Source organism: Ammospiza nelsoni, chromosome 17 (assembly GCF_027579445.1).
Source record: "Ammospiza nelsoni isolate bAmmNel1 chromosome 17, bAmmNel1.pri, whole genome shotgun sequence".
Taxonomy (NCBI): Eukaryota; Metazoa; Chordata; class Aves; order Passeriformes; family Passerellidae; genus Ammospiza; species Ammospiza nelsoni.
The window spans coordinates 17,177,613-17,193,883 of record NC_080649.1 but is presented as its reverse complement, the minus strand read 5'-3'; the positions used below and the strand labels follow the sequence as shown (position 1 = coordinate 17,193,883).

General features: G+C 53.9%; 1 protein-coding gene across 1 annotated transcript; it reads right to left on the bottom strand.

Annotated features, from left to right (window-relative positions):
* Positions 1-1,933: 1,933 nt before the first annotated feature.
* LOC132080777 (serine/threonine-protein kinase pim-2-like) lies at positions 1,934-15,380 on the bottom strand. Its single transcript, XM_059484058.1, has 9 exons — positions 15,356-15,380; positions 14,775-14,861; positions 13,236-13,326; positions 12,466-12,592; positions 3,846-4,433; positions 3,672-3,722; positions 3,108-3,474; positions 2,289-2,465; positions 1,934-2,040 (listed from the first exon to the last, which is right to left on the bottom strand). Exons 1-9 carry the CDS (start codon positions 15,378-15,380, stop codon positions 1,934-1,936), a joined length of 1,620 nt encoding a protein of 539 aa, XP_059340041.1.
* Positions 15,381-16,271: the final 891 nt, after the last annotated feature.

The following is a 16,271-nucleotide window of genomic DNA, read 5'->3' as shown; positions in this document are numbered from 1 at the left end:
TTGAAACTGCCAGGAGTTTCTTAGAGTCACAAAGTCCCACTTACGGCTTTTTGCTCTGGTTTGGAAGTGCAGAAGGGCAATTCTCCATCCACCAGCTCCAGACTGCACTGCCTCAGGAGCACGGTCCACTCGCCAGCTTTGGCCCACTCGTGGCACTGCTAGAGGAGGAACAAAGTGCAATTGCACAATTCCAGCCAGTCAAGAAGGAAGAATGGGACAGACAAAACACCCTGTACAGATGCCAACCTTCAGCTGGGACTGTGGAGAGTTTGGGTCCTTGCCAATTGGATGTGTGTCCCCAGCTGCAATCTCTGGGCCTGCAGCAGAGTCTCACTCACCTGCCAAAGCAGAAAGCTCAGGCGCTGTGCTCGCAACGGGCTCGTCTGATGCAGAGCTGTCAGAGCAATGTGAGGGCAGAGCCAGCCCAGCTGGGCCCAGGGCTGAGCCCAGCAGAGCCCTGGCAGAGCCCAGAGCAGCCTCAGCACCCGCAGAGCCCGGCTGCAAGGGGAGAAAGCAGAAACCGCCCGTCAGCTGAGGGCTCCTGTGCCCTTGTGCCAAGGCCTGCGGTGCCCAGGCCATGCTGGCTGTGCCCAGAGCTGTGCCCAGAGCTGCCCATCCCTGCTGCCTTTGGCACAGAGCAGGAGGGCAGCACATGTGCCCAGCCTGCAGCCAGCCAGGGCACATCCAGCCCTCAGCAGCTGCCCAGAGCAGGATGCTCCTGTGCTCGCTGCCAGCTCCCAAAAGCTCTGATCCCACCCTGCCAAGCACACAGGGACCCACCTCACGCCAGCCACGGCTGCAAGAAAAGCTGCTCCCAAACCATGGCCTCAGCCTTCTCCAAGGGCATGGCCCATCCACGCCACAGCTGCTCTCAAGCACTTCCCCATCCACACTGGACCACCTCAAATGCTTCCTCTGGAATAACAAACAACACATTATTGAAAAGAGTTTGGAGACAAAAAGGGAAAAAAAGAAAAACGGTAAAAACTCTTATCTCTGTCAGGCCCTTGAGGAAGGCCCAACCCCTACATGGTAGGGAAAAACCCAGCCATGGCTGTGAGAAACCCACACTTTCTCTCTTCCCCCCTGCACTGCCCCCCAAAATCACAGTGACCCCAAAGCAAACAAGGGCAGTGGAGCAGCCCAGCCCTTCCTTGCCTGGACAGCAAAGCAGCTGTGCACAGGTTCTGGAGTCCCACCTCTGCTCCCACAATGGGGTTTGTTTGTGTCGGGCTCGCTGCCTCAGCCCCAGCCCGGGGCACAGTGGGTGCTGGGGGCTGTTGGCAGGGCCAGGAGCCCACTCCCATTTCGTACCCACCCCAGCCCATGCCCCAGCCCTGCCAAAAGCAGCTGGGCAGCCACTGAAGAATGAGTTGCATCTGCCCCAGCAAAGGGGGAGCCTTTGGTTCCCCGCCATGCTGGGCAATGCCCAAATCTGGCAGAATTTCCCTGGGTGGGGACTCACCTGCAAATTCCCTGTGGAGTTTGGCTTTGAAGAAGGTGCCAGAATCAAAGTCCATCACCTTCAGCCTCCCGTGGCCAGGCTGAGGAAGAGCTTGTCATCCTTGATGTCTCCCTCGCTGTCTCCAGCAGCAGCAGCAGCAGCAGCAGCAGCATCCCCACCCGGTACAGCTTCTCCAGGGGCTCCTTCTCCTTCCCTGGGGGCAGACCAGGCTCTCAGGGCTCTGCCCAGGGCCCCAGCTGTCAGGAAACCAGGACAAGCAAAACCAGCTGGGATGGCGGCCACCAGTGCTGGGCAGAGCAGCTCAGCTCCAGCACAAGGGCTGCGTGTTCCCATCCCATGACCCCGGTGCAGTGACACTGGCAGCACAAAAAGCTCTGGGTTCCTTTGCTTCTGACTGCCAAGGCACATGTGGAGTAGGAACTTACCAGGGCTCTGGATCAAAGTGTGCCTGTGGCTCTCTCCCTTCTTCTATGGCAGAGGAATATCCCACATCCAAGGATCACAGAACAGGTCTTCCAGTGTGGGTCTGTCCAAGGAGTTCACGGATAAACACCACCTGATCAGGTCTTTGCACTCTGGGGAGAAAAAGCAGAAACTGAAGGTCAGCCAGAGAAGGCTCCTGTCTGCTTTGCCCCACTATTCCCATGCCCAGGCCATGCTGGATGTGCTCAGAGCTGGGCCTAAACTTTCCCATCAATTCCCTGTTTTGGAGGAGAGCAGGACATGTGCCACCTCCTCAGCAGCTGCCAGAGCGGGATGCCCACGACCCCGCTGCTGGCTCCCAGCACTGGCATTCCCCCCGTGCCCAGACAAGAGGATCCACCTTGAGAGAGCCGTTGTGGCAGCGGGAGCTGGCCCCAGCTGAGGTTCTGGCCCCTCCTGAAAGGGTGCTCCCCGCAGACCATCTGGTGCAGCAGGATGCCCAGGGACCAGATGGTAGCTGCCTCGCCATGGTACCAGCCAAAGTCGTTCCATTCCGGGGGGCTGTACGACAGTGTTCCTATGGAATACAGATGGAGTTCATCAGGGGGATGCTGCTGCTCCCAGAGCCTGGCCCCAGCATCCCTGCGCCTGCAGGGGCTGCATCAGGGGCACCCAGGGTGACCACTGCCCTCTCGCCAGCACCTGGGACTTGTGCACAAAGTTAGGGTTGGAAAAGAAGCCTGTGGTGCTGGAAGAGGGCAGCCCTGGCTAGGCCCGACCATGACATGCAAAGGAAAAACCCACTCCATGCTGGGGAAAAAACCTGCCCATATCCTCCCTGCCTGCATTGCCCCAAAAATATTATGAAGCCAAGGGAAACAGGGCGAGTGGAGCAGTCCAAGCCCTTCCTCTCATCTGCACACCAAAGTGGCTGGGGCACAGGTTCCGCCCTCCCTCTCTGCTACCCCCACCCACGGTTGCTTTGGTCGGGCTGGCTGCCCCAGCCCAGTCCCAGTCCTGGGCAGAGTGGCTGGCAAAGGCTGCCAGCAGGGCTGGAAGATGGCTGCCCACCCAGCCCCGCTCTAAAGCAACTCAGCTGAAGATTCAGTGCCCTGACTGGCAGCAAAAGGGAGAATCCCCGCTGCCACAGCCAGCTTGGGCTGGGAGATGTTGGGCCATGAGATGTCAGCAGCGGGAGCACAGCCCTGTGTAGGCTCACCTGCAAAGTGAGTGTAGACTGTGTCCTGCAGGTAGGTGCCACAGCCAAAGTCAATCAGTTTGGCCTGCCCGGTGTCCAGGTCAACCAGGATGTTCTCTGGCTTGATGTCCCTGTGCAGGACCCCGCAGCTGGTGCAGTGCCGCACGGCCTCCAGCACCTGGCGGAACAGCTCCCGCGCCTCCTCCTCGGGCAGGAACCGCCGTGCCCGAATGAAACGCTGCAGGTCCTGACACTGCTCTGGCCGCTCCAGCACCATCACGATGCAGTTGGGGAGCTCGAGCCACTCCAGCAGCTGGACCACACCGGGGAAGCCAGTGGACACCTTGGCCAGCAGCACAACCTCCAGGGGTGCGCTGGTGCCGTCGGGCTGCGGAAGGAGCACGACGCCGTCAGTGGGGCCGATGCCGTGCCAGGCCTGGGGAAGCCCTCAGCCAGCCCGGGATGCTCTGCACCCTGCGCTGGCCCCACGCCCGCTCTCCCTCGGGGCGTCCTGGCGGCTCCCACCGTGCCGGGCCCCGGCTCCTCCCCGGCCGGCAGCCTCGGCTGCTGGCCCCGCTCACTCACCAGCTCGCCCCAGTGCCGGACGCGGTTCCGTGGCACCCTTTTGATGGCCACCTGCAAGCCAAGGGCAGCAGCGGGGTGAGCTCGCCGCCCGCACTGCGAGCCCCATCCTCCGCCCTCCGCCCTCCTCCTCCTCCATCCCCTCCTCCTGCGCCCGCCGCCGGCCCCGCCGCTCACCGGGGCGCCGTCCGAGAGCCGCGTGGCCGCGAAGACTCTGCCGAAGCCGCCGCGCCCCAGCAGCGATCCCAGCCGGTACCGCTCCTGCAGGGCCTCCTGCGCCGTCCCTGCGGGCGGGACGCGGCTGTCAGCGCTCGGCCCGGGGCCAGCAACGGCCCCCGAGCGCCCCTCACCCGCCCCGGGCCGGCCATGCCCGGGCGTCCGCTCCCGGGAATGCGGCACGGGAGGCTCGGGGCCGGCGGCCGCGCTGCCGAGCGGCGGAGCTCGGGCCGGGGAAGCCGCAGTGGAGGCGGCGGGAGCGGCCGCGCCGCGTGTGCGCTCCGCGGGCCCCGGGAGGAGCCGGGGCCGGCGCCGGCGCCGGGGCTGTGGCCGGGGCCGGGGTCGGGGTCGGGTCCGGGGCCGGGCTCGGGCCAGGCGGAGCCGAAGGGCGGCGGTGCCGCCCCCGCCCCAGGCACCGATGCCCGCCCAGCAGCGCCACCGCCAGCACGGCCAGAGCCGGGCGGAGGCGAGACCGCGGCGGGACGGCCGGGGCCGGGCACGGGGCAGCCCCGCCCGGGGCCGGGGGCGGGCCGGGGGCATGGCCCGGCCCTGCAGGGGAGAGGGAGGAGGGGAGAGGAGAGGGACGCCGGACAAGGGACCCCGAGAGAAGGGTGCCCGACAGCGGGAAAGGGAGAGAGAGAGGAAGAAAGAGAGAAGAGAGAGAGTAATCAAAATATCTCTTTGCTGCCGCCGCTGCCGCCGCCGCCGCCGCCGCTACTGCTGCCGCCGCTGCCGCCGCTGCAACTGAAGCACCGGGGCCGTTCGTCCCCGTGTCCGTTCCCCGCTCGCCCCACGAGCCCCACGTTCGAGCCCCGCGCGCCCCGGGGACAGCCCCTCCGTCTGCCCAAACACGGGAACTTTGCAGCGCTGAGCCCGGATGCAGAGCCCTGACTCCTGCACGCTGGCACAGCGATCCCCTCGCTCGCTGCTGTGCATTGTCCTTGCTGAGCGTCAAACACTGTCGGGCCACCTTCCCTTGGGGTAGGATTCCTACTTGAGCCCAGCACTGCACTGACACCTCCAGTGTTGCTTTCCTGTAAAAACAGGGGAAGGGAAACTGTGTGTGCCTCATAGTATTTTAGTGTGTCTAAAAATCACTAAGTCACCAATCTTAGAGGTCAGGTGCATCTGGAATTACTGGGATGCAACATAGAAAAGGGGAGCATAGAAATAAATAGAGGAAAACATCTTGGATTGTTTCTTTCATTTTCATTTCCCTTCTGGAAAGCTGTTTCAGTTTTCCAGGAATCTTCTCCTGTCTGCTCTTCCCAAGAATCTCTCATGGAGAACAAGGTCAAGCTTCTGTCACAAGATTTGCCACCGGGAAATTACGGCACTGGTGAAATTTGCATGATGACTGTTTGTGCTGGCTTAGGGCAAATTTTGGGAGGAAATCTCCAAAAACCTGCATCGTTTCATTCGGTCTGTCTAGAAAGCAAGTTCAAGCGGCCCCTCCCCCTACTAGTTCAGGAAAAGACTTCCCTTGAGAAAAGTGAAAAAAACCCCAGTTTATTTAACAAGTAAAGTATTCACAAGCATGAAAAATGAATAATATTAAATAAAACCTCTGACAGTGCTGAAGAGATGGCACATTCAGAAAGTCCTTTTTGTGGGTTGTAGTTGGCTCACTCGGTCTCTTCTAAGTCCCTCTGGTGCTGGAATGCAGCGTCCCAGAGCTTGGTGGGCCACAGGTGTGAGCTGCTGCCGGTGTTTGTCTGGGTTTTCAGTCCAGAGCAGGTTTAAACAATTCCAAGAGAAAGACAAGTCACAGTCCGAGGAACTTCGCTTCCTAAGCTAGCTAAAACCAAATTGCTAGACCTGGGCTGTGAAGGCATCGGGAAATTTCCACATCTGGGCACTGGTGGTCCCAGCAAACACCAGAGCTGGATGATGCTGGTGCCAGAACCTGCAGATTTCCAAATTTTGGCTTTCTGTGCCAGCAAATCGCTGGACTTGGGCTGTGCCAGCACCAGGAAGTTTTCAGATCTGGGCGCTGGCGCTGCCAGCCAACACCAGATCTGGGTGGTGTCATCGCCGGCGACAGAAATCTGCCAGATTTGGGCTCTGCTGGCACTGAGAAATTTCCAAATCTGGGTTCTGGTTACATGAAACACAAGATGTGGGGGTGGTGCCAGAGCCAGTAGCAGGAAGCTGCCACAGGTTTTGGATTTCTGTGCCAGCAAATTGCTGCACTTGGGCTGTGTCAGAATAGGGAAATTTCCAGATCTGAGTACTGGCAGTGGTAACAAACACCAGGTCTGGGCACCTGTATTGGCATCAGGAAATTGCCAGATTTTGGCGTTCTGTGCCAGCAAATTGCTGGACTTGGGCTGTGCCAGCCCTGGGAAATTTCCAGATTTGGGCACTTGCCCAGCAAACACCAGACCTGGGCGGTGCTGGTGGCAGCGCCGGGAAGCTGCTGGGTTCTGGCCTTCTTTCCAGAAAATTGCTGCATTTTTTGCAGCCAGGTTTTGCTGGCACTGAGAAATTGCTAGATGCTAATTTTCTGTGCCAGCAAACTGCTGGAATTAGGCTGTGCAGGCATCTGAACCATTCCCGATCTGGGTACTGGCGGTGTCAGCAAACCCGAGATTGGGTTGCTGTAGGTACCAGGTCTTTGCTTGGTTTTGGCTTTCTTTGCCAGCAAGTTGCTGCACTTGGGCTGTACCAGAATAGGGAAATACCAAGATGTGGGAACTGGCAGTGCCAGCAAACACCACATTTCAGGAAGGATTGGATCTGGACCCGTTCCCTCCCTGCCTCCCTCCTTTAGCAAGGTGCCAGAGTGGCTGGACAGCAGCCAGACAGAAAGGGACCGGGGGGCACTGATGGACAGCAGGCTGGACATGAGCCAGCAGTGTGCCCAGGTGGCCAAGAAGGCCAATGGCTCCTGGCCTGGATCAGGAATGGTGTGGCCAGCAGGAGCAGGGCAGGGATTCTTCCGCTGTGCTCAGCACTGCTTGGGCAGCACCTCGAGTGCTGTGTCCACTTCTGGGCCCCCCAATTCAGGAAGGACATGGAGGGGCTCGAGCGTGTCCAGAGAAAGGCAACAAGGCTGGAGAGGGGTCTGGAGCACAAGAGCTTTGAGGAGTGGCTGAGGGAGCTGCTGGGGTTGTTTATCCTGGAGGAGAGGAGGCCCAGGGGAGACAGGACAGTGTCAGGGCACAGGGTGGACTTGATGATCTCCATGGCCTGTTCCACCCTTGCTGCTTCTGGGGCTCTCTGAAACCACCCTTGGAGCAGTTGCAGGACGAGCCCTGGGCCTCCTCTTCAGGAGCTCCAGCAGCCCAGGTCCCTCAGCTTCTCCTGCCAGCCCCAAAGCCCATCCTGTCAGTCCTGCAGAGCCTCTGCAGCTCCTCCTCACTGCCCAGAACAGGGAGCCCCAGAGCCAGACACAGCAGCCCAGATGTGCCCCCCTGGCCTGGGGTGCCGCTGGCAAGGGAGCAGCACCAGGCACTGCAGGAGCCTGCAGACAATTGATCTGAAGGCCAAAGCTCCTTAGCTCCTTCTGAAAGAGCAGGAACAGTTCCTCATTCCAGTGTGGTGGAATGCCGGGCACCGCAGCTCCGGGTGAGGACTGGACACAAGTTTGCTCCCACTGAGTGCTGTGATGGGTTCTGCAGGAGCTCTGGGCTCCTGTGCTTGCCAGGCACAATGAGGAGAGAAGGAGCCAAGTGCATTGATGTGGGAAATGGGTTTGTAGAAAGTTTTTAGGGCCTAATAGAAGGCCCAGAAAGTATGAATCAGTATATAAATCTTGAGACATAAAATGGTAATGTAAGGTTTTCTGTGTTGCTGTTTAGGTGGCCTGGAAAGGCCCAGGGATGGCCTTGGAGAGCCGACGCTTCAAAGGACGAGGAGAGACTTCTGATCTTGTCTCGGTCTTGGTGTTTATTAATTGTTTATCTAAAAGATTTTCTTTCAGCCCGACAGAGGTCTGCACAGCAAGTCAGCCATGGGCACACTCCCCAAGCCCCCGGGCGGTCACTTATCTTTATACCCTAAGTTACGTGTACAATATTTATAATTTTTCTCCAATACTTTCTACTCTTATTAACCGGTGCACTTCTAGTAATGACCAATCCCAAAGTGCCACCACCACCACAGAAGATGGAGGCCAAGAAGAAGAAGAAGAAGGACAGGACACGCCCCAATTCCTCCATCTTACTTCTCTAGACCCCCCTGTACCAAAATCCTAAACCCTGTGTTTTACACTTTAACTAACTTATCCCTTCACCATTCACCCAGTGGAATCCTCCCAGTCCTCATACAGGTCTCATCTCCTGTGTAGGATCAAAATCCTGCCACCAGACACTTCTGGCAACATTCCAGGATTCCCGAGCCCCCCAAGGGTGGTCTCGGCCTCTCTGCACCTCCATCCTGAGGTGCTGAGATCCCACATGGTAACTTAAAAATTTCCATGGAATAGGACAGATATTGTTGAGAGAGGAATGCAGCTGGAAAAAAGTTTCAAAAGATGGCCTTGCAAATAAGATTTTGGAAAAACAGAGCTATGAAAGATGCATTGTAGTGGGACCCACAAAGAGTATTTTTAAATCATTGGCTTTAAGGCATCTACAACATGGCATGGCAAAAGGCTGAAAGACCAAGAAACGCTTATAATGTATTATAATTAGGAAGTAGCTGGCTTCTGATGGTGATGGCATGAATTATAACATCTGTATTGTCTCACCCTTCTCATAAGACTGAAGATTGAATAAAAGTTTTTAAAACACCTCTCAGTTGCCCCATCTCTAGGTCAAGAAAAGAGTATTATCCAACACTCTGACACACCTTTGCCTCGAGCATAGCCCAGCCTGGACCAAACACACTGAAAGGTTTCCCCTTTGGCCCATGTCTCAAAACATCAGGTCTGCTGTTTGACAGCTCAGGTTGGGTTTGTGTCAAGGAGTTCCCTCAGAAATACTGGGTTTGTCTTCCTCTGTGCCTTCCCCTCAGCAGCCTTGGGGATGCTCCTGTGTGAAGCCATCTGTCTCACACAGTTTGAGACAACTTCAAACAGGATATTGTGCAATAAGTCGTCTCCTCTAAAGTGTGCCAACAATCCCTTTCCAGCAATAGGAAATTATTACTAATGGATGGAAGTGGCAAACCCCCAACAGTTTATTATCAAACAGAATCCCCCATGACACGCGTTCCAAGAAGGCGCCGGGGTCTCTCTCGGAAGAACAGGAGCTGTCACGGAGCAGTTCCAGCAGCTGATGGAAGCTCAGGGACTCATCCAGTGTCGGCTTTCTCCCACGGCAGAGCTCCATGGAGCGGGCAGGGCAGTGAAGCAGCTGGGCTGGAGCCCCTCGCTGCCTTGTCTCCCCGGCGTGGCTCAGCTCACAGACTCTCGGGCTGGGAGCGGGGCCGCTCCGCTCCTGCCGGCACCGTGTCCCTGGGCTTGGACAAACAGTTTCCTGCCAGGAGAGCCCTGCACACTGCTCCACAGATCTTTCATAAAGGCCCAAACCAACTCCAAACACTCTGTCTGCAGCAGCTTTGCACAAAGGGCTGCAGCAATCCAGGACAGCTGCAAGTGAGTGTCGGAAGGCTCTTGTCTTGTTCCTGACAGCAGAATTCTTGATGATCTGATGCAGTTTTATTCAGATGTAACATGAGAGCTGACTTTTTTTGTTAAAATATTTCATGATGAGTAACAAGCCGTGGGAGCATGAGGTACTGGACTGACATGCAAAAGCATGAGCATATCCTCCAAAGTGGCCAGTTTAATTGTCCATTTTATTACTCTTGTATTTACTCCACACTAATAAGGAAAACCAAGCTTTGCTTGGAGGCAAAACAGGCATGGGATACACTACAGTCCCTTGCAGGCTCAGCAGGGCTGGCAGTGACACAGCAGGCTGTCTGCTTCATTGTGAACCACTACAGAGCTACATCCCAATCTGGTTTAAGTAGCATGGTATTATTAAGAGTCCCTTTTCTGCATGAGACATAAAAAAGAGATCCCAAATGATCTTCATGCAAGCATGCAGTAAAGAACTGCTCCTGCTATCCTAACAAAGCGTTTGCTCTGGCAATTACACTCTTCACATTCATCTTTTGATGCAGACACTTCAGGTTTTCCCCCACACCCCTGCAAGGCTGGCAGTCGCTATTTCCCATTTCCTGTTCTTCCCTAGAGATGGTGCAGTGGCTGCTTTGAAACAAAAAGCCCTGGGATCTGGACAGCTTGAAGGGGCATGAAATGCTAATTAAGTGCTCATATTGGTAATACCCAGGCCTGCACTGCCCAGTCCTCTGCAGCAGCAGCAGCAGGACCATGCATCATTCCTGTTGGTGGATGTTCATGTTTCTGGTGTGCAAGAGCAATGACTTTGAGGAGGGACAAAAATGCCCCTATTCAAACAGTGGCTGTGCAAGGAGATGTGAAGTTTCACAGCCTTTTCCAGGATATTTTAGAAAGATCTAAGAGAATATTGTGGCATGGAGTAGGTCCTTAATTTTGTCTCCAGAGGAATCCCCAAAGGGCACATTCACTCTGCTGCTGATGGCAACCCCAGAAGCTCATGGACCAATTTTCCCTGCAATGTGCCACCCTGCCTGGGCTTTGCTAGGCCGGGACTAGACCCAGAGCTAAGCAAACACATGCAGCCAGGTGACATTGTGTGACATCAGAAGCTGGCAACCTTGAGGACTTTGCTGTCAAAAGGTTTAAGTTTGCACCGGGCCCAGAAGTGTTTTTCCCTAAGGTAAATCACATTGAAATGTGAAGTTTAAAAGCTTCAAATTACTATGAAAGGAAACTGCAGAATAATTTCTGGAAGGGCAGCATTGTCAATGATCATGCAGCCCACCAACAGCTGGAGCTGAATCCAGAATTGCTTCTTCCGGCTGTGTAGGAATTCATTCCACTGGCAAGCACTGGTCCCTGGGAACAAATGATCCCCTAGCTCTGGGCTGAATGGCGCCCAGGCTGCAGTGCAGATTTGAGGAACCCTTGTCACTTGTTATTGGCCTCCCAGGGCACTCATCCTTCTGCAAACAAGGTGCAAACAACACAGCTGCACTGCTGTCCCGGGTAAATATACATACAGGTGATTGCCAAAGCAGTGCATCATTTCCCAGTGAAATACATGACCTCTTCTTACCTATGGAATTGTGATTGAAGACACCTGTGAGCCAGATCTGTGGGAGATTGCAAAGGAGCAAAGCTTTGGGATTTGGGCACACTGCTCTTGGTTTCTTTGCTCAGGCCTTTAGTGAGCACAGAACACACCTAGGTAGGAAACCTTTGACTAGACAGGATCTTTTGGATCCATTGTCCCCCAAACATGTCAATGTGTGGCCCTGTTACAATGACAAGTTTAAAACGGCAGCACAAATGACACAATGAAAACATGGCCAAAGAGGAAGAGGAGAGGCCCAATGAGGAAAGGATGTGGTGAGACACTGGCACATCGAGTGAGCTGCACTCCCATAATCTCTAGGCTAGCAGGTCATGGTCTCACATTCTCCTCCTGGTTTATTTAAATGTTATTTATTTTTTACTTTTTTTTCATCATCAAAATAAAATATATACAATTAAAAGTGTGTCATCAAATTTTAAAGATACAATCAAAACACATTAATTCAGAACTGTATCTAAAGATCAGAACATATGTACAGCTGTAACTATGAAGCCTAAGACATCAATCCTATTCTTCAAACACTCTTCATACAGGCGGCAGCTTCTTCCTGAGCTGGGAGGAAAGAGAGCTCTTCTGGACGGGAGGCGAGGACTTTGTGGGTGAGAGAATATCAGAAGTGTCCAGAGAAAACTTTTCGGTAAGACTGTAACCAGCCAGATGTGCAAAATGGAGACACAAAGTTTAACAGAGAGGCAAAGTTTAGCAGAGGCCACCATTCAAACCTAAAGCATCTGAAGCTCTGTATTTCATGGGACACATTTCCTGGAGATGTGTAAACAGCTGCACAGGGAAACATGCTCCTGCTGGCAGACACTGAGGCAGGCCAGGGCAAACCCTGAGCCACTTGCCCAGAGCTGGCACAGGCCCAGCCTGGCCTCTGGGCTGCCCTGGGACAGCAGGGAGCCCAGAGCCCTGTGCTCCCCAGGAATGGCTCAGCTGCACATGCACCCTCCTGCTCCTCTGCCTGCCCCACAGCTCAGCAGCCCCACAGCTCCAGGGGCACTGGCAGCAGCACAGCTCATTGCAGGGGCACATGCAGGGCACAGCTGTTCCCTGGCAATGTGCACAGCCTCTCTGGGCTGCCACAAGACCCTTCCTGCCAGCAGAGATTGGCCCAGCTCCCCCCTCACCTCTGTGTGAGGCTGAGCCATGATTGCCTTCACCTTGTCCTCCATCTGGAGTTGCTCCAGGCCCCCCATGCCATGACTAGGAAATGTGATGGAGAGAGCAGGGGCAGATGCACACCCTTCCTTAGGATTTTGTCATTTTTGGCACAGCTCAAAAGGCAAATCCAGAGGTGTCCAACTCAGCGCTTCCTCAGCTTTCTGGAGAACATCTCGCCTTCACCAGCCCAGCATTTTGGAGAGGTTTTCCCGCACATGTGGAGGCTTGCTGGCAGCACATTCCTTCAGCTGGGTGCCCATCACCTTGCAGAGGGCAGAGGCCAGCTTGGTGGCCACGGTGCGGACGTTGGCGCTCCGCACAGGCAGCGCCTTGTTCTCCAGGCAGGACCAGAGCACGGGCAGGGCGTCGCGCTGGGCGACTTCAGGGCTCCTGGCATGAACCCCCTGCACAAGCACTGCCGGGACAGAGACACAGCTCCTTACCCACCAGCCTCCCTGCAACAAGGATCTGCCTCTGCTTCTGCTTCTTGCCAGCCTCTCTGGCCAAGAGCAGCAAAACAGCACCCAGAGCCCCTTGGTCCAGAAAGGGGTAAAGCAGCTGATCATCCTGGAAACAGAACCACCAACCCCTCAGCACTAATTGCTCCAACCAGAGCCCTTGTCCCTGCGGCAGACTTCCTACCTTTACTAAATTATTTCACAATCTCTGCATGAACAATGAATGAAATGTCCAATTGCCTTTGATTTCCATTAAGAAGTTGTCTAAACCCACACTGAAGATTTGGAAATGCACCATAGAGAGGAAATGGAGAGATTTCTAATAAAAGGGATGATTCCATTTTTGTACCTTTGATGCCAAGTGCCAAATGTCTAATCTGGCTCTTCCCTGTGCTCAGTGGCACACAGCAAAGGGCAGGATTAGAACACACCTCAAAACTCCAGCCCACCAGAGATGGCTGCTGCCTGACAGCTGGATGAGAAACATCAGTGGCCAGCTGGGGTCTTTGGCAGAATGCTTTTGGGGCTTCCAACAAAGAGCTGTTTCAAACCTCAGGGCATGTCTAGAGAATTACCCAGACCCCATTGCCTTGGCATTTGGCCATCTCCACATTTTAATGCCATTTCCCCTCTCAATCTTAATGGCATTTTTTTCTATCATGTCCACTCAAATAGGGGCATAGAGAAAGAAAAATGCTACACAGGCGACTGAAAGGTAACCAAAACACGAGTGTTTTCTCACATTGTATCTGAAATCTCTCTGCCCATTTTCCTAACTGAACTGTATCAAACATAGACAAAAGCTTACTAGCAACAGGCTCCTTGCAACAGGCAGATTTGGCTAAGAGATGAAAACCTGAAATGCTCTGCAGACCATTCCTATTTTCTGATCAGACAAAATGTTATCTAGCAGCCATTTAATATTCTGTGGGGGAAGAGACTTCATTTTCTCTATGCTGTTAATCCACCAGCAGACATCAACATTGAAAGAGCTCCTGCAAGTACCCAAAACCAATTCTGCTAAGCAGGAAAGGGTTATGGTACCCATTTTAAAATGGGAATTCATTTCAGTTTAAATGCAATTAAAGACATCGGTGACTACTGAATGTGAGGAACAGCTGTCCGGTCCTGCTAAATCTCAGAGAGAACATCTGCTTTTTCTAAAGTAGTCCTAATTTATGGTTTATTCCTTTATTTGAAAAAGAGATCAAAAGAACTGCTAAACTAAATGCCCTATTGCTGGAGATCTACTTTATTCAAATGCTCTTTAAAGGGCCTTTGACATTCCCAATCTCAGAACATGCCCTTTAGCGATTCCTAATGAAGACACAAAGTGTATTAAACCTTACATTCAAAGAAATTGGCAAAATTAGTGGATTTCGCCCCAGTTGAAGCAAGGCTATCAATCATCTTCTCTGCTATATATTGAGATTATCCTTTTTCCATTCCTTGGCTCTTGCTGACATAGCAAGCTCCTCTGAGGAACCAATTATCAGCTGCATTTGTAGCATTTTGGACAGTGCTGACCCGGGCAGACACTGTTTGCACACCCTGAAAGGCTCAGTCCAAGGCCCCTCTGGCAGCACAGGCAGGAGCCTCAGCACTCTGCTTCTGTCCCTGTGCCCCAGAGGCTGCCTTGCACTAAACCCGTGCCTCTGGTACCTCTGTTGAGTTCTGGCCTAAGCTGTGACCCCCAGGCCCTGCACGGTTCAGCCTCAAAACTTTCCAAGAGAAAAACAAGAATTCTGTGAGGACAAAACAAACAGATGCCCTGAAACAGCATTGGCCACCATTTCCCCCCAAAGATCACAGATGTCCCTGAGCTCCCCAGAGAGGAGCCAGCTGGGGCATTTTTAGCCCTCCCTTTGCTGGAGGTGGTTCTGAGATGCCCCAGTGAGAGCTCAGCCCCAGGCCGAGCGCTGCCCCCATCTCAGGTGCTGCCCAGCCCTGCAGCAGCCAGGGAAAACCTGCCAAACCCACCTGCCTTGGCCATGGGGCAGCAGGGACACGCTCAGCACCTCCTGGTTTGGAGGAGCTGCTCTGCTGTCTGCTCACAGGCATTCCCTGTAAATGCTCCCTGGGAAGAGCTCTGGGCTCAGAAGGGGAGGCCAAACCTGTGATACGCTCGGTGACATCCAGCAGGGCTTGGCCACTCAGGTGATTCCATTGGTAGCTGAACTCTTTCAGCAGGGACACTTTATCTACAAGGGAAACACACGTTTCTGCTCACTTTGCTCAGGTCATAGGAGAAAGGGCAGGGCCAACCCCATTTTATGAAATAAAGTACATTTCTGCTGGGTTTTGAATCCTTTTCTTCTTTCCTTCCAGCCTACTTGGCAGGGTTTAAATTCCAAAAGAAATGCTCTCCTCTCACAGTTGTAAATCCAAAGTTGTCTGCTGTAGCAGGAGCTGTGTTAAAACATTTTACATCAGGGACCTCAGGAGTTCAGTCACATAGAAGCAGTGAAAAGGTTTTGCATCCCCGAGCACAAAGGAAGAGCCCCATACTTGGGACACAGAAAGGCACTGAGTCAGGCACTTCCTGAGCTCACAGGGCAGCTGGGGAGGAGAAAGTGGAAGCTCCCCTTGAAGACCTGCCTCTTCAACACTCCTTTTTTCAGGCATATTTCCCCAGTGCAGCATTCTCAGAGCTGACATAAATCTGTGTGGCAAAGGAATTTGGAGCAGCCCTTGCCTATGTAGTTAATTGCTGTGGCCATCTTGCCCCATGCAAAACAACATATGGAACAAGGCATCATTGACAGCTGGGTTTATACCTGTTTGTTCTAAAGAAATGAACTTGGTGAATCATCAGTTCCCCTCTGAAAACAGAAGACAAAGAAGAAAAGTGGAAAATAGGCAGCTAATGCCTCTAATGTAGAACCTTCCAGGTGGCTGCTCTGCAGAAGCTCTGATGGGTCAGTGTCCCTTCATGCCAACAGCAAAGCTGTTCATTTGGGAAGTCAGACGGGGCCCAAGCAAACTCCAAACCCCATTTGCCCCTGAACTGTAGCAGAGCTGTAGCCCAGGACTTGCTCTTCAGACAAGCAGCACAGAGTCAAGGGCTCCTGGGACTGTTGGGAAATGCTGATCCCATTCCAGCCTGTTGGGGATGGTGCATAAGGACGGCACCTGCACAGCCTCTGGTGGGTGTCAGCTGCAGTGTTCCACAGACAAGAGCAGCTGCCAAGGCACTCAGCGCTCTCTTGTGCAGGAGAGACAGAGACGAAGCTGAGGAGAGTCCCTGCCAGGGCTCAGCCTTACCCAAATGAGCAATGGATTCTCCCAGTGCTTTCACAGCTGCCCCACGAACCCTGCGATCCTTTGAGTTCAGGTTCTTTGTTATTCTTTCCACCAAACCAATGATCACCGGGTTCAAGGCATCTTTCAGGGCTCCTGTGATTTCAGCCAGCACGTCCAGCACCCTCTGCTTCACTTTCTTGTGGCTGTCAGATATTCTCAGGACAAAATAATCAAAAATCTGTGAAGAGAGCAAGCAATGTGAAAGCTGGATTCAAATGCCCCTGTTTGAAGAGTGGCTGTAGCAGTCAGCAATGTCAAAGATGAAAGTGATCCTTTCTGTCAGGTCAGCACTCGCTTGCACAATTTCA